Genomic DNA, 18,584 nt, shown 5'->3' on the forward strand with positions numbered 1-18,584 from the left:
TGCCTTGATTTACAGAATAATTATGCTTTTGGGGAAGGAATGCTCCGCTTTGCGGTGCCCTTGTTTTGTTGTATTTCTTTCTAAAAACTGATGAATTGATCAACCCTCATCGACAACGAAGAAAAGACAGGTTGAAGATCTCTCAGCTCAACTCTTTATCATTCCTACCCAGATATATTTATTTACATAACTCGTACATCTTAAGGTCATATTTGAAGAAAAAAATGGAACATTCTAAATACAGTAAAAAGCACTTTATAAGGAAGTCTTTAGTTAATCGAAATTTAGTTCTTTTAAAACTGAAAGTCTATTTATGTTCATTTTCAGGAAAATCAAATTAGCTCAGACTCCTAGGTCAAGGTTAAAAGTTCAGATATGTTGTTACCCAAAGAAAGGTCACAAGAAATACGCATGTGGGACATGAGAGTCAAAGCTCCGCCCAATCAAAAGTTATGGACAAGGTTAAAGTTTTTTGCGGACAAACAGACAAACAGCTAGACAGACAGACGGACGGACAGGGCAAATATTATATACCAGAATCTTAGAATTTTTTTTTACATTTGATATATATCTAGCCTTATTATGATATAAAAAATTTAAGAGTTCCAGTCGAATGAGTATTGTGGCTAATGTTTTATTTTATTACTATCAAATTAATCAGTCTAGCGTATGTTCATATTGAATATAATAGATATATATACAGAGAGAGAGAGAGAGAGAGAAAGAGAGAGAAAGAGAGAGATAGATAGAAAGAGAGAGAGAAAGAGAGAATTTTCATAGTGGAGAAAAATCATAATTGCTCCTTTTTCCCAAAGAAAAATGCCATGCTTTAAGTCACACATCGACCCCTTCATCCACTGAACTTATTACAGAATGGATTAAATAAAAAAGGAACGAAATTATGCAATCATTTCTATAAGACCTATTTCCCTTTATAACATTTACGAGAACTGTCGGGAAGAAAACAACCCCTAAATATCTTTAAAACGTCTTTATCTCAGATCCTGAAGTGACATCATCACTGAAAAAGTATTAAACCAGGTTCAAATAATTATTCATCATACCTAAAATTTGCAAGAATATTGACCAAGCCGTGCACATTTTCTTTTCAAAGTGCGTTAATATGGTCGATATTAACGCACTTTGAAAAAAAAGTAAAATTTTTCAAAGTGCGTTAACGTGGTCCCAAAATTAACGCACTCTGAATTTTTTTTTCAAAGTGCGTAATTTTTCAAAGTGCGTTGTAACACTGGCCCCTTCCTTTCCCCAGGGCCCTTCTTAAAACTCGCAAGGAATTCTCCCTAAGGTCCTTAACCTTTCACTAGTGTTAGTATGTTCAATAGCCAAAGAAGGTCTAAAAATAAATGCTTGAAATACGTCCTCCAAGTGTTTGAATCATTAAATAATTAAGTGTTGCATTAATTATCTTATTATTAATTATAAATTGTCGAAAATGAGGTATTAAACAGTATTGCGTCAGAGTACTCTCAGTCCTTTGATGAATTTCCTTATTGGCTGCTAGCTTCTACGGGCTTAGTGGCTGCTGTTATTGGCTGCTAGCTTCAGTCTAGTCTAACCATGGGTTTGTTAAATTTCCAACACAGTACAGTTTTAAACATATTTTGTATAAAACATTTACAATTTTATTTTGCGGGCCTGAAAAAAGCTTTGCCCAATATGAAATCATTCTACAATATACCGAGATATACAGAAGAAAGCGACCTGTTTCACCATAGACCATGTACGATGGCGTGGACCTTTTCAAATTAAATACATGCTTTAAAAACTTCAAGTGCAAACGTTCAATAATTTCAAGATTTTCATATCCCCATACTTTAGAGCCATATAGTAAGACTGGTACTACAACCCTATCAAAAAAAAAAAAAAAAGTAAAAGAGTAAAAGACGAGATCACCCGTGGGTATCCGACGATGGAAATAAGCATATTAAAAAAGTTTCTTATCAAACCTGCATTACACTACATATCAACGATCAAAATATGATACAGTGTAATAGAGTGTTCCTGTTGTAAAAAAAAAAAATCTTAATTTTACAGATCAATGGTTCTTCTTACATTTTCAGGATATTATCGCTTACATGCTGGGGAAGAATTCCAGTACGGAAACGTGAGTCGGAGAATCAATTCCTACTGGTACAATTCCTGGTACGAGTGTGGAGTTACCCTTCCTTGATTCGAAATCAATATTGAGTTGAACTATGCGATATTCGTGTAATGCTATCTATACTTACGTAACATTAAGAGGATGATTGTATCAAAGCGTACTTCTTCAGATACTTCCTTTCAAACATTTTGGAACAGAATGCACATACCCAACCCGCGAGGCAATCAAGTGAAGAATCGCATAACTCTCTCCTTAAAGACAGATGACACAAACTTTTATCAAAAATCTTGAAAATAAAAACTGAAGTCATGTTGACTAAGTTTAATCGCATCGATTTTAAGTTTTCTTTTAAAGTTTCACAATAATGGGAATTAAAGTGACAAAAAGTTATAAAGACTAATAAGGATGGTGGCAGAAAGGTATATTTTTGAACATCGTAGAAAGTTTATAATTTCTTAATATTTTAGAAATTTATTATTTTCATCATTTAAAAGCAAAATAGGTCCAAAAATATATACCAATGCATTCAGCAATTTGGTTTTGTTTGCATCATCTGTCCTTAAGTTGATCTTAAATGGAGCAATTAAAAAAAATCTACACACCCCAAATGTCCAAAAACAGCACCAACAAATTCAATTTCTGTTTAGTGTGTAAGTGGCCTAATTTGGAGGGAGTTTCTGGAATTATTTTGCCCTGTCGATTTTTTGTTTGGAACCTTGACCGAATTACTGATGTGCAAACTTGCAAGACATTTAGCGTGTATATTGATTCTTATGGGAAAATGTTCTAAATGTTTCTATATGTAATTGTTGTGTATTTCTGTATTAAAATCGGTACAGTACTGTAAAATCACATAGTTTCATCAGTGGTTATAGAAAAAAACTGGTTCGTGGGGATTTGAATTTGTGGTTGAAGAGGCATGAAAGATAAAAAAAAAGTCTTAATTATAGATTGTTTAAAAAATCATTAACTTTTGAGAAATACTTGTTGAATTTGTCTTCTAAACTTTCTATGAAATGTTGTGTTTTTAAAACTGGAAATACTAAGCTTCCAGTTGAGACAGGAAGATGGTATAATATTGCAAGAGAAAACAGAATTTGTCACTTGTGTCCATATAAGGAAATAGGAGATGAAATTCAATATTTATTTAAATGCACTGACCCATACATTAAGAATTCTAGACTTAAATGTTTGCCCAACTACTATTATACAAATCCTAATGTTTTAAGTTCGAACAATTATTTAATTTAAATAGCAAAGATCAACTGATGAAACTGTGTAAATTTATTGGGATTATAATTGAGAGAGTTGCTCTCTTGGTTTATGACAATGTCGTTTTTCACTGTTTTTCCTTGACTGAAAATGTATTAGATTGTGTTTTCTTATTCCAAAATGAAAAAAGTTCATTACTTTTTCCCCTTTATTACAGAAATAAAAATTCAAAAGATTCTTGAATGAAGATATCCCAGAAGCATTTCTAAAACAATATGACATGTTATTTCACTGTGTAACTGTTGATGGAAGAAAACTTTCCATATAATCTATACTTCTAATGTGAGGAATTTTGAATTGTGCATCATTCTTTCTGAGGTTATAGGAATGATTATTGGGTTGAATGGCCATTTAAATATAAATTTATAAAATAATAATATCAACTTATGAACCTTTTTCCTTATTTTTTAAAGATACCCCCCCCCCCCCGCAATTCCTCATAAAATTTTGATTGAAAGGAGTTACTTCTTAATCAGAACAACATCAGAATATTCCAAAAAGGTTTAATAAATGCATTTAATATAATTATTTGAAATTGGATTAGGATACATTTGGGCCGACCAAGATGGAATTAGTTGTACATTGTTATAGCCATTTTTTGATTATATAAAACGAAGAATTGTTAAAACTTTTGTACAGAATCTCCTTGCAGATATCAATAGTTCGATCATCTAGATGTATGCTATTTAAGAACATTATTGACCACTTTGCACTGCAATATTATTTGGTAAAACATATTCCTTAATTTATAAAAAGTATATTAGTAAGATAAGACTGTCACAAGCTTATCTTTTAAAAAGATTGGTGAGCTAGCGCCGTAGCATAATAAAATACAGAAGAAGATATCTGAACCATTTGTTAAATTTGCTGAATCGATTAATTATTAAGAGGGCTGGGTGGTCGTGACCATTTTTAGACTATATTGATCTCCTTTAGAAGAAGAGCTCCATATAAAGATATACAAAAATGATCAAATTTTAAAACTAAAATGTATGAATTTTTTCTTTTCCAAATGATAGTTGACAGCTTAAGATATCATATCTAAAAAAATAAGTTATATCTGATGGTTAATTTGTTGACCCCCCAGCCTACTTAAGGAGTTTAGGGGTGGGTGGGCACAATTCAAAATGGTGAATCTAAGAATGTGCTTCACGTCGGCAATGGCATAACTCCTAACTGTGCTTTAAGCATTCTGTATTTTACTGTAATTTCAATTTCGAGGTGAAAAATAAAAGGTCAGTAGAACCAATGAGCACCTTCTGCCCTTTCCGGCAAGCTCGGAAAACATATCCGAGGTTGCCGGAAAGATCCATGAAGGTAGATTAGAAAAGCTATGTATTCATTACAACTTTAGAAATAACAGTCTTGGTTTTATAAGACCCGAGTTACTGTTACTTTTTGTTCATTTACGTGCAGGTTGGACAACAAAACACGAAACTTCAGATCATATGTATTTTCAGATGATAAACACTAAATTGACATGTCTTTCCGACATACTCTGAAAAAGATTTTTGTTGTTGTTGTTTTTTTCCGAGCTTGCCGGAATTATCCACTAAGGTGGTAAAACTGTAAGGAAAGCTAGATGTCTAGAATCTTGGCATTATATGGCCAAATTTTTTCTTGTACTTTTATGTGTAGGTTAGACAATAAATTAAAAAAAAATTCAGAATCCGGATCTAGACTGGTATTGACTGTCTCTAACATACGAAATGTATATCGCGCATATCAGACAGGAAAGGCCAGTGTAAATTCGGATCATTTCTATTTTTGTATGACAAAACGAAATTGTTATCGCACAGTCTATCTACAGTAGTTTTCCCAGAATCCCCGACCGTGAAGTCGAGCATGCGTATTTCAGAAATATAGACTAACGTAGTTGCTAGCGCTCGAGAGCGCTAGCAATTATATATTTTAGATATTGAAATAGGACGCCATAAAAATATCAAAACGAATAAATATATGAACTGTAATCATTGACGTTGAAAAGATATAAATTAAGACGAATTGCTAAGGCCATCTTTAAAAATATGTTGTTGCCCTCTCCCGACCGACTGCCTAAAAATGACCCGACTCAATTTTTTTTTAACCTCCGGGAAACGATATTTTTTTCTTTTTATTCCTGGATTTTCTCATTCTCTCAATATGTATGTTAAGGATACACCAAAGGTTTTAACATAATAAAAGTATATATCATTTGAAAGCTTGTTAAATTTACTGTATTTCATTATCCTAATTAAAAAAATAATTAATTTAAATATGAGGTGCATAAATATTTTATAAATCAACTTTTTTGTATTTAACCCCTCAAAGTGGTCATATTGCCTCAAGGTGGAAGGAACTTACAAACTGTATCTCAGATTTTTGATAAATCTTCTAATTCAAAAGTTACAGCCATTTGCACTTCAATGTTACCAGTTTATTAGCCTAATTAAACATTTCCCTCAGTAATTCCAAAACTAAGCTAGATATAAAAAATCTGAGATACGGTTTTGTGAAAACACATTTGAGAAGCAACCCATCCAATTTTCAGAGAAATTGGTCAATAAATAAGGGAGCTGAATCCTTTGAAATAATACCACAAACTGTCTGATCTTACTTTACAGTAGAGGGCAAAAACCCATTACACAACAAAATCTGCCAAAGCTAGGAATATATGACACCTTGGAGATTCAGCTCTGGATACCTGTCACTTAGCCATATTTCCTATGCATATTCACGAGAATGGGAGGTTCTTTTCTGTATTTAGATGTTTTTGATTAAGTAAAATAGGTTCAATTCTGAATCAGAAAGATTTCCCGGCAAAATGGCAAGAGCTAAGCTCCACCTCCTACTTTATGGTCATCAGTGATCTGTTAGATCTTCTCTAAATCTAGAGTCCCTGTAGTTTAATTACAGATAACCTCTGTGTGGCTAGTGAAGAATTCCCCAAGTGGTCACAGTGATTTATTGCGTCTTTCATAAGCAGGCAGTCACAGATCAAATCAGAAGCTTCAATAACGGAACATTCACATGTGGTAGTGTTTATGTTTCATTATTGTTCAATAATTAGAAAACCATTTCATAATTACCAAGAATTTTACAAGCATTATAGAGCAGTGATTAACTTCTTTTTCTTAGCCAAAATTCTCAAAATTATTGAAAATCTTGAAAAAAAAAAGAAGCCTTTGGTGTATCCTTAAAATTTTCTAGAAAAAATTCCAACCTACCTACCGAATCAATCTTTTTACCCTGAGTCGGGAGAGGGCAAACAAACATTATATTAAAGATGGCCTATAAATCTTAAATGTGAAGGAAAATTTCATCATTTTCAATATGAAGACCCCCTTTAACCAAAATTATTTAAATGTATTAAGGTGCGGTCATACCAAAATAAATTCTAAAAATTATTCAAAAGTAGTTTTTTTTCTGGTTAATGGTAGTCTCTGGCAACATTTTGTCATCATTTATGTGGATATCTCAATATTTACAATATATTCCATACACACTGGATGATATAATGGAACTATTTAAAGATATTTATTATTTCAATTTGAGTTAAGATGTAGGATAAAACTTTGGTTGAAAAATATAAAGAAATCATTACTGAGTATTTATCAAATACAACTAAGGCTATTTGGCAAGTCCGCGAGAGTTATGTCCCGTGTCACGCACCTGCTCATCTAGCTCACACGGGCGTTTGTATCTAATATAAACAGCCGTGACAGAAAGACGATCTCGATTTTGTTTACACCGGAGGTTATAAGAGATAGGTCGTTGCTAACGTTTAAACGTGGATACTGGGGATGAAACAGTGACTCTCTGTTGTCTTTTATCTTGCTGACGTTTGAGTAAAAGTCAAGAATTATGTATCAGAGAGTAGGACGACCAGATCCTGGCCTGATAGCCACGGCCAACGCTGTCCAAACGGAGATTAAAGACCTCATGCAGAGTGGAGAGTACTACTGCACCAATGAACTGGCCAACGAGCTGACAAGAATCAACAATGCCGTGGATCATCTTAAACTGGACGGAAATATCATGTCCACTTCGGACAGTTTTAAGAGATTTTATGACCCTCGAACAAGCGTTCCCGAGGGTGTCAGTAAGTTTGTTTTTGTTAAAATAAAATCATAAGTATTAAGAAATTCCACACTAATACTAGATAAATATGTCTTTAAACATACTCAAATTAGTTATAATAATTGGAATATAACTTCATTCACAGTATATGAAAAATAGAAGATGTAAAAGTGTTACTTTGAGTGTCCATTATGCCATTATGTCAAAATAACCTTTTGTTTTTACTACATGTATTTGGCAAATTTAAAAATTGCCCTGCTTATATAATTCAGGACCAGCAGACAATCTGGCTAACGCAGCAGGGTATATCAAAGATCTCAAATCACGACTCCACGTCAACTCATTACGAGACAAACAAGAGAACCAGGTGCGGGAGCTTCACCAGTGGGGTGTGGACAACCTCAGGGGGATCCAACAGGTGGGATATATGTACTTTCCTGTCAGTGTGATTTCAGGTGAAAGATGTAATATATGTTTTGTTATAAATAATTGCAGTCTAATAGTAAACCATTATTTTTTGGAAGCAATTAAGTGCTACCAGTTGCTTACAAAAAAGACAAACTTAGATTGTGTCAGACATGAAAATCTGATGTAATCAGGTACTTTCCAAGACATCTGGACTATTTATAACAGCTACATCATGTAAATGAATTATGTCCAAATAAGGTTACATGTACTGTCAATTCTCTCAAAGCAAAATGTATAATAGATGGCTCATAAATGTTATGATAAAAGAAAAATTAACTTGAATTCCAGTGATTCTTGGTCCAATGAAAGGTAATTGTTCCCACTCATGCACAACAGAACACTGATACACATGTTTGACATGCAGCACAGAGAATGTTTTGATGGCTTTATTTCAAGTGATTGTTAACAAAAATGGCTACAATGTCTAGAAAGCATCACTTGATTGAATCATGCACAGATTCCCTTTAGTAAAAGCATCACAAGTCAGCTCAGAATATTGAAGTTACATGTTTTGTATTTTGCTCTGCATTTATAATGTGCTACAATATGGAAATACATATAATGAATCCTTGCTGAAAAAGAATTCAGAGTTATTGTTCTGCAATGTTTAGATTTTTGCTACTGTAAATCACTCTTTAATTTGCGAGAACTTTATTTTCGCACAATTATGAATGTCTGCCTGCTCAGGAAAATTTCATTTTTGCATACATTTGTATTGTTTAGGACTATTTACAATAATAATCAAATCTCACGTGAATTTTGTCTTGCTCAAAACTACCAGATAGCTATCTCACGAAAATAATATGTGGCGAAAAGAAAGTGACCTGCAGTATGATCACAAATACCTGAATCTTTGATAATGTCATGTCTTCAAATTCTTGTATCGGATCATATTATCCGGTAGCCTGACAGGATCAAGCTTAGGGGCTAAGCTAGAGTCAAGAGTAGGGAGCGGTTTGAAGTCAGTAATGTTGCAACTTTGATGCAATTGTGCTTTGTTGTTGTTCTATTGCAGTGATAATAACTTGTAAGTCATCTGTAGTTACACTAAACCAGCAGAATCTTCATGTGCTATATGTAGTTAGACTCCATTTACATAAACAATCTGGCATTTTATCCTGGCTAGGTTCTTTGATTTTGTATGTTTACCAGTGGATAATGCTTTAATGTTTATCAAATTCTAGTATGAAGCATTATTTTTTATTAATTCGTTACTCCAGCAATTTTTAGAGGTTCACCATGAGATACCGCTGACTTGATGCCAGTGAGGCTCTTGAGTGGTAGGACTGTATATCTGACATGGCTCCCAAAACATCTGAGTAGCACCTTGTTGAAATTATAGATTTACATGTAGTTCTATTAAAGTCAGTGTCATGATGGACTAGGTTGGCTATATAAATTCTTGCCAGCTCATTTCTAATTTGGAACAGAGAGCACACAAATGACATTTTCTAGATCTAAATTTTTACTGTGTCTATGATTTACATAGGATATTCTGTGCAAAGTTAATGCTTTGAATGTTGTTGACAAGCAAACATTTTGCTATGAAGCTTAAGTGCATATTAAATATTTTTTTTAGTACCAAGATATACATGTGTAACTTAAAATAAACCAGAAGTCTCTGATGAGACTGTAGCTCTACTGGTCTGTAGGTATAACAGTAAAGTAGCACTTGGATTTGAAACTTTGCAGCATGCAGCAATAAATAGAATTATGTATCTTAATGTAGTCTACTTCCAAGTTATATTGAAATCAAACAAAAACTGTAGGAGGAGTAGCTTTTTAAAAGTATTTCACAGAAATTTCTATTTTTAGTAACCATGGCAACACCGTTCATCGAAATCAAAAACTGATGCAGTGAATTATGTATCTAAATGTAGTCTACTTGTGTGCCAAGTTATATTGAAATCAAACAAAAACTGTAGGAGGAGTAGAGTTTTAAATGAATTTCACAGAAATTTCTATATTTAGTAACCATGGCAACACCATTCATCGAAATCAAAAACTGATGCACTAAATTATGTATCTTAGTGTAGTCTACTTGTGTGCCAAGTTATATTGAAATCAGACCAAAACTGTAGGAGGAGTAGCGTTTTAAATGAATTTCACAGAAATTTCTATTTCTAGTAACCATGGCAACACCGTTCATCGAAATCAAAAACCGATGCACTAAATTATGTAACTTAGTGTAGTCTTCTTCTGTGCCAAGTTATATTAAAATCAGACCAAAACTGTAGGAGGAGTAGTGTTTTAAATGAATTTCACAGAAATTTCTATTTTTAGTAACCATGGCAACACCGTTCATCGAAATCAAAAACCGATGCACTGAATTATGTATCATAGTGTAGTCTTCTTGTGTGCCAAGTTATATTGAAATCAGACCAAAACTGTAGGAGGAGTAGTGTTTTAAATGAATTTCACAGAAATTTCTATTTCTAGTAACCATGGCAACACCATTCATCGAAATCAAAAACCGATGCACTGAATTATGAATCTTAATGTAGTCTACTTGTGTGCCAAGTTATATTAAAATCAGACCAAAACTGTAGGAGGAGTAGCGTTTTAAATGAATTTCACAGAAATTTCTATTTTTAGTAACCATGGCAACACCGTTCATCGAAAAAAACTGATGCACTAAATTATGTATCTTAGTGTAGTCTACTTGTGTGCCAAGTTATACTAAAATCAGACCAAAACTGTAGGAGGAGTAGCATTTTGAAAAATTGTTTACAGACAGACAGACAGACAGACGGACGGACGACGGACACCTTACTATCGCATAAGCTCTTCTGGTCTCTTACCAGTAGAGCTAAAAAATTAGATTTTTTAGCAAAGCCTCTTGCAGGATTTGGAATGAAACAATCTTACAATTGCTCTAATCCCCAGAAGTCCTATTCACTATTATTTATAGCCGTGTATGCAGGTAAAAATGTTAAGGACTGGAGTCATAACAAACCCTTATAAGCTTATAACCTTGCAAGCCATTTAGATTACCTTTATCACCTCTCAACTGCAGAAGACCAAAGGGAGGCTGGATGTCTTAGCCAATATCTGTAGAGCTTTCAATGCATTAAGGTATTGTCGACTTTCCAGTGAAACTGTGCCTCCAGAAAAATCCTCTTCTAGACATCAGTGAGTCAATGGAAGATAACTTTTAAGCAGTGCATTCTTTTATTCAATTCAGAAGAGGAGAGATGCATGCACATAGTAGCTAGTGTATAGAGTCTATTTTATTTATATTATAAACCACAGAAATGTACATATTATAAGTGTTTTAATTCGGTCATTATAAATATGTTTAGTACATACATGTAGATAATTTTGGATAACCCACTCCAACTGTGTACTATTTGAAATCTTTTTTAAAGAACTACGCACGCTAACTTTCGATTCCCGCGTACATTTTACAACCATTTAATTCAATACTTATGGCAATTTGACCGTAAAATCCTTGTTGAATGCAAAGAACAGTTTAATGGTAATTGACTGATAATTATAATGCCAGTGTTAAATAGTTAATTATTCCTAATTCCAGCTCTTAAAATAAGGGGGGTAGACGATATTTTCCATTGAAATCGGGCTTTAAAGCATCAACACATTTTTAAATATTCTTGGATAGGAATAAATGTTCCTAAAATCTTTGCTTATGTTTTACGCATGTAAAATTAAAGATATATTATTAAAAAATACAATATTTTAGTTGTAAAAACCTTTGAAATTGGTGAAAAAAATAAGCATTTTTGTAGTATTTTGTCTGTAAACATATGTCCCCCCCCCCCCCCCCCCCCCGTGAAACACAAAAAGATTTGGTATGAATTTGTAAAATGACAGTCCATATGACAAGTAAAAAGGAATTTTTGTTTCGGGGGGGGGGGGGGGGGGGGGAGATGTTTTAAAAATATTTTCCATTTTCCGTTGATTTCTGTAGTGAAAAACACAAGTTTTACCCAAATTATGGAGTTATCTCTCTTTGTTTTCCCCAAGAAGTAATGTTTTATGAAAATTCATATAAATATTTATTTGAATATGAAAAATCATCCAAATATGTTAACTTTTGAAAATCGACTTGGAGGTAGGCGGGAGAACAATGCTATCGTTCGCAGTTCTTGAACATCTTTGATTTATACATGATTTTATTCACATGATTTGAACATCTTTTTTGTATAATCTATTCACCAGCTGCATTATTTGGAATGAAATTTATTGCTGTTTTTTATAGCTAGTGTCAATAGCAACAGAAATGTTTAATAAGGTTTTAAATCATTCATGGCTTCTTGTGGCCTGCAAAAGTGTGAAGTGACTTGTTTGATAAACACTCGGAAATTGATTTGTAAGAGGGGCATCAACATAAGTCTTCAATCAGTTTTACACGTATACCACATATACATGTATTTCTTTATACAATGTTTATAGTTTCTTTGGAGCAATTTTGATAGATTTTATTGACTGTTAACTGTAAGAATTATGCCCCTTTATACTTTGTAGAAACTACCAATTCTACAAAGAGTTATATTATGACTCAAAATTATCTGCTGATTTCTTGTCAAATTGGAATACTACTACATAATTACAATAACACCACTTTTTAAGAATTGAATTTGATAATGAGAGGCTGTGTTAATCCCATCAGCAAGGGATCATAGTTGAGTTTTTGAAATAGTATTGAAATACACAAAGAGGCACTGATTTTCTTTGAAAAATATTCAGAGTTTATGTTCTTTGACAGGCCTTGGACACTTCGACTTACAATGCTGCAGACCGTATCCGACAGTTTGGAGATTTTGTGGGAGTGACAGACAGATTTACTGGTTACCGTAACAACCTGACCCGCGGGTCAAGAGAACCAGTCAGGATGGAACCAAAGTGGGTTGACAAGACCCAGCGCACCGAGTACATTAATACCCTCAACTCCCGCAGGCCTTGGACAGGTTTGTAGTCTATGAACTTTGATACACTAACCTTGGGAACAATTTTACAATGTTAATGCTTAATGGTTTAATAAAACACCCTGACATTATCCAAGTAGACACAGAATTGTTAGTTTTCACAGCCTTTTAATGAACCTCATCTTGTTTATGGAATGCGCTAAAGTTTTTTTTTTTAAATAAAATTTTTTATTTTTTTTTAAGTCATTAATTTATTTTTTTTATTTATTTATTTATATATTTGTTTATTTAGTGTTTATTTATTTAATTAATTAATTATTTTACTTTTAATTAAAAAAATTCTATTTAGAAAGTTGAGGGGGTAAAAATTCAAAATGATGACCATTGATAAGGTGCAGTGTTTAAAGTTGTAAATTAATTTTTTTTTCCCTATAAGATCAAATGAGGTCTATCTTTTACATGTAATTAATGAACAGATCTGGCTAAAAGTTTGCATCTTCTTCATATCTTTTCAAAATGCATATTGAATTTAAGATTTTAAGAGAAAGCTGGAAAAAAATGGAATCATGAATTATACAAGTAGATGTTGTTCATATATATGTATGTTCAGGTTGAAATTTTCCTCCATTTCAAAATTAACTTTAGAATAAAAAAAAACAAAAAAACAAAATGATGATAATAATGTGGCTTATTTATGTATAATTAATGGCACATAAAATTTCAGGTGAAGTAAATGGTAATAATAGACTGTGATTGAATTGAAGTAACTGTTTTGTTTTGCAGTGATTCATAGAAGTTGATGAATGTAACATCATTCTTAATTTGCATTTTTCCCAAATATGAATATCCCACTTTATTTTTTTAAATCTATATATACATATGAGTTATATGCTGGATTTTTTTATCCTCATACAACTATTAATGTATAATTGATATTCCACAGTCAGGATTTGTCAGATTTGGTATATGTATTTAAAAGTTATCTCTTGATAGGATAGTTAGGAGACATTATAGTATGGGAATAAAAACATTTTCTCCACATGAAAGATAGTTTTAAGAGGATGCACTTAACACTTTTTTACACACTTTTCTTAGTATCTGGTACTTAGGTATTAGTATGAATTTATTAAAAATGAATGGTTTCTTTTCAAGAAAATTACAAGTTATATATATTACAGACATTGCTGATTCATATTATTCCAGAATGATTAAGTCAGTTTTTCCCCGACTTTAATAAATGTTCTCTATAGGTTAGAAAACTTCATCATAGACAATATTCTAACTGTAGATTTAAATGCTCAGATAATTATCATGATTATACGTAATAGAGCACTGCTTTAACGTGGAAAATATGTCAAAACATAGTATACTACAGGACTTGAGTTTTATTGAATGGACTAGCTAACAACAAATGGAAATTTGTTTGGAAATGGCTTTTGGTGATGGGTCAAAAACTGAATCTACGAGAATTATTCAATATGCAAAAATACTTAACTTCTTTGTTAAATTAAACGTAAAATTTTGATTTAAAGTACAGTGTACTGTATTAAAAAAACGAAACAAAAATACTTCTAATTACAGCAATACTCGAAAAAAATAACAGAGGTGGATCCAGGATTTTTTTCCGGCAGGTGTTTCTAAATTAACTTTACCAAATGTCAGACTCAAAATTTTTTGACAAACAAAAATAAATAAATAAGTAAATAAAACGTATACAACTCTCCCAAACCTGAAAAAAAAATCACTGTGTGTGTGGAGAATACACATTCTTAAGTCAATTTTCTTCATATACGTAAATCACTCTCCTTACCATTTTAAGAGGGGTCATGTTTCCAAGGTCTTTTTTTTGTTTCTTTTACATAGCTCTGAAAAGTCCAGGGGCAGGGGTCCGGACCCCTCTAGATCCGCCCTTGAAGTGCATGTACCCACATACTTGTTTGAATAGCTCTACAAACAAGTATTAGATGTACTTATATAGTTTTGTCTACCCAGAGTCCGCCTTCTCAGCTCACATTAGCTGGCAGCTCAAGGAACCCTGTCTATATTACCCGGTGTCTATTGTAAATTAAAAAAAAATGTTTTGGATGTACAGCCACTACATCCGGTAAAAATATTCCCCCATGTCGTGCTTTTGTATTGTTACATGTAATATAGGTGGAATTTATCATGGCCACATAGACCTCTGATTGCCTAAGATATTTCCCCCCGTCTTTCAGTTATGCATGCATATCTACCAAACTTAGCACAGGTGTTGTACAAGTGGTATAATAGAAATATTGCTACTTTTAATAGAAATTGCATGAATATATCTGATTTATAAGTTTACCCTCTTGTTCCTCTTTTGATGATATAAAATGACTTATATGTAAAGTTGTTAGTCATCTCATTTATCAGTTTTTCCCATTGTAATTAAAATGATAATATAATTGATTTGTATTTTCCCTAGCCTTCGATCCTAGGACCACTTCCTCTGTGTATTATGGAGAACCCTCCGAAGTCCTCCAAAGCCGAGTCAGATTTGGGTGCACACTGCCAGCCAAACGCAACATCAGAGGTTAGTATATTGTCCGCCGAGGCCGATTTGGGTGCATACTGCCGACCAAACGCAACATCAGAGGTTAGTATATTGTCAACCGAGTGTCATGTTGTAAATTTTGAATTTACCAGGTGGCAGTAAATACAAAATTTACAACATGACAACTGTCATGTTGTAAATTTTGTATTTACTGCCACCCGGTAAATTTAAATTTTACAACATGACACGAGGCAAATTTGGGTGCATACTGCCATTCAAACGCAACATCAGAGGTTAGTATATTGTCAGCCAGTCAGATCTGGGTGAACACTGCCGGCCAAACGCAACGTCAGAGGTTAGACTATTATATTTTCGGCCGAGTCAGAGTTGGGTGCACACTGCCAGGCAATCGCAACATCAGAGGTTAGTATATTGTCAGCCAAGTCAGATTTGGGTGCATACTGTCGGCCAAACGCAACATCAAGGGTGAGTACATTGTCAGCCAAGTCAGATTTGGGTGCAGATTTCCTGTCAAACGCACCATCAGAGGTTAGTATATTGTCAGCCGAGTAAGATTTGGGTACATATTGCCGAGTAAACGCAATATCAGAGGTTGGTATATTGTCAGCCGAGTCAGATTTGGGTGCAGATTGTCGGTTAAACGCAACATTAGGTAAGTATTTTGTCAGCCAAGTCAGATTTGGGTGCACACTGCCGGCCAAACAAACATCTAGAGTTTAGAGCATGAGTCTGGTGGATAATCTCTTTTCATGATTTGTACGTACCTAGTATAGTGCAAACATAATTCACGCATTAACTAAATGAGTGAGCTTTCACTTTTGTTCCATTTTGTAACACTTCTAATCAAGACTTAGTCAACTCTGAAAATAACACTTTGCCACACTTTAACCAGGTTTAAAAAAGTAAATAAACTTTGACTTGGTCTATCGGGAACTTCCATTTTCATGGATATAAAGTGGATAGATAAACACAATTCGTAAATAAATCCATCTAGCTACACTTATCATACAACTATTTAAACATATCTTAAATTCTCATTTATATCGAGTGACAATCAATCAGATATACATTCTTCACTTAAGTGTATAACTCATGCAAAGATTAAATCCATTTTAATATCGGAAAAAAACTAAATTAAAACACATTCATAGCAAATTATGAAGGTCTTAAAGTGGAGGTTTAAAACCTTGCATTGGAGCGTGTGGGTATTGTTTGTTCCACAAAAGGTATAGAACAAAAGGGCCAAGGTGATTAAATAAACGCATTAAACTTTTATACGAAATCGTACCTGCTTAGTTACGTCGGACTGTCGTTTGGGAAGACTATGATACGGTAAGAGATTTCACTTTCAGGCTTAGAAGGTATATTACAATTTATCTTTTATTTGAATTGATGCATTTCTAAAGGACACTTAGACAGGCGTATTAGTAGATAATTCTTCGATTTATAGAGTATACATAACAGTTCGGGAATATTCTAGTCAATGATATTGATCACAGGTAGGAAATACCGATCGATATCGGCTTGCAATTTTTCCTTGTTTGTGCAAAGTGCAAAAATAAATACTATATTTTATTTCACAAAATTCCTTCACCACTGCAGAGCTTTCGCTTGTCTTTTGAAAATTACCAGTCCGAAAATCAAAGATTCACGTTTTTTTCAAAAACGAAGACGGAGTTGTACATGTGTTACTGTAAAATTATTCATGCTAACATGTTGCAAATTATTCTTTCTTAATTAATGTAAAACGTACATTTACAATATTTGAACAACTTCTTCACCCAAAAAAAGATACTGCTGCTATCTCTGATATTGTGCATGAAAGGCCAACGAAGTGTTTGCTTGAGGGGGATACGATCACATCCCCTTAAAAAATCAAAAATATTTTTGAAACATAATAAACTCATCTTCATGTTGAATGTAACCTAGTAACGGCCCTTATATACATCATTTATATGGTATTGTGTAAATTATCATACACTATACAGATCGGGTTTTCTGTGATGACTTTGAAGCAGTTGGTACATACATGTGCGAATTTGTGTCTTGAATTGCACACTATATTCTACGGATCTGAATTTAAGTTACATGAATCTAAAAACTGCATGTATATGTACCTTTGCAAGCTCTATACAAAAGATTAAAATGCATACATGTATCATGTGAAAGGAAACCAAAACACAATTAAATTTCAATACAAAATCTGTACCGGGAGATACATGTATAAAATGTAAAACCACATATAGTTGTGAATCTTAATTAACATTAAAAAATATGTCGCATGTTTATAGGTAAATGGTGTTACGTTTTTATCCATAATTTGTATATAAAAGAATTCCACCGATGAAAGGTGACCATAGTTCCAATGTTATTATCGGAGACTTCAGCAGCAAATTTAGAAATCATATTTTAGTACTTTAATGCAAAAGTCCTAGGCCAGTATGTAACTTGCCGTGCAATTCTTGTATATATTCAATTACCTTCGAATGTTGACCAAACTCTTTTTTTCCCAGGTTACCAGACAATTGACAGTCTTTACCCGCGGAGTAATACGTTTTACGTCGACCCCACTGCTACACAAAACAACGGTCTTGTGGACCTCAAGCATAAAAACGCATTCAACGCCACGTCAAAAGACGATTCTAGTATTTTGAGAATGACCACCAAGAAAGCCCCCGTAACTCTGTCCGTTCAGGAACAGGCTGGAATTAACACCACGTTCCCCGGCCGCACTGAGTATATGCACAAATACCAGACCCCGCCTATGGATATACCCACAAGTGACTTTAATATTAACCCGAAGCCGAATTTCCTCTTGCACGGACGGCCACTAGGGGAGACAACTTACGAAAGCCATAGCACCGAGTACCAAACCCGCTACGAGTTCCCAGACAGCAACAAAATTGTGCGCATGCCCTGGCTACGAAAGTGAAAAGAATAAAACTGCTTTAAATATTTCATTTTGTCTCTAGAATACATGAATGATCTGAGTTGTTAAGCTTATTTTAAAAGGAACTTAAGAATATTATTCAAATTTACATTTATAGCATAATGTAGATCGTAGAGAAGTCCAATGGGACAGGATATTTGTTAACTTTTTTGAATTTTATTCTTTTCTTCTACCAAAATGTCTTTTTGTTTCTTATCATTTACCAAGTTGGTTTTCTATAACATATAATCCATCATATCCGTTTTATAGGGACATTTCTCAAAACTAACAAAAATAAATATGTTAAGTTTG

The 18,584-nt window shown here is 33.4% G+C and overlaps 1 protein-coding gene across 1 annotated transcript; it reads left to right on the forward strand.

The window, feature by feature from the left end:
• Positions 1–7,080: 7,080 nt before the first annotated feature.
• Positions 7,081–18,584, forward strand: LOC133185895 (uncharacterized). Its single transcript, XM_061321187.1, has 5 exons — positions 7,081–7,475; positions 7,726–7,871; positions 12,648–12,849; positions 15,254–15,361; positions 17,857–18,584. Exons 1-5 carry the CDS (start codon positions 7,238–7,240, stop codon positions 18,273–18,275), a joined length of 1,113 nt encoding a protein of 370 aa, XP_061177171.1. The 5' UTR covers positions 7,081–7,237; the 3' UTR covers positions 18,276–18,584.

The sequence above is a fragment of the Saccostrea echinata genome, unplaced genomic scaffold (assembly GCF_033153115.1).
Source record: "Saccostrea echinata isolate AGI-Se365-2 ecotype Australia unplaced genomic scaffold, CSIRO_AGI_Sech_v1 ptg000012l, whole genome shotgun sequence".
Classification (NCBI taxonomy): Eukaryota; Metazoa; Mollusca; class Bivalvia; order Ostreida; family Ostreidae; genus Saccostrea; species Saccostrea echinata.

What these genes read in the sequence shown, in the direction of transcription:
- LOC133185895 (XM_061321187.1), top strand. Translation starts at nt 7,238, where the DNA reads ATGTATCAGAGAGTAGGACGACCAGATCCTGGCCTGATAGCCACGGCC. An exon ending in ACCTCAGGGGGATCCAACAG is followed by an intron (nt 7,872 to 12,647) that starts GTGGGATATATG and finishes GTTCTTTGACAG; the next exon opens with GCCTTGGACACTTCGACTTA. An exon ending in AGCCAAACGCAACATCAGAG is followed by an intron (nt 15,362 to 17,856) that starts GTTAGTATATTG and finishes TTTTTTTCCCAG; the next exon opens with GTTACCAGACAATTGACAGT.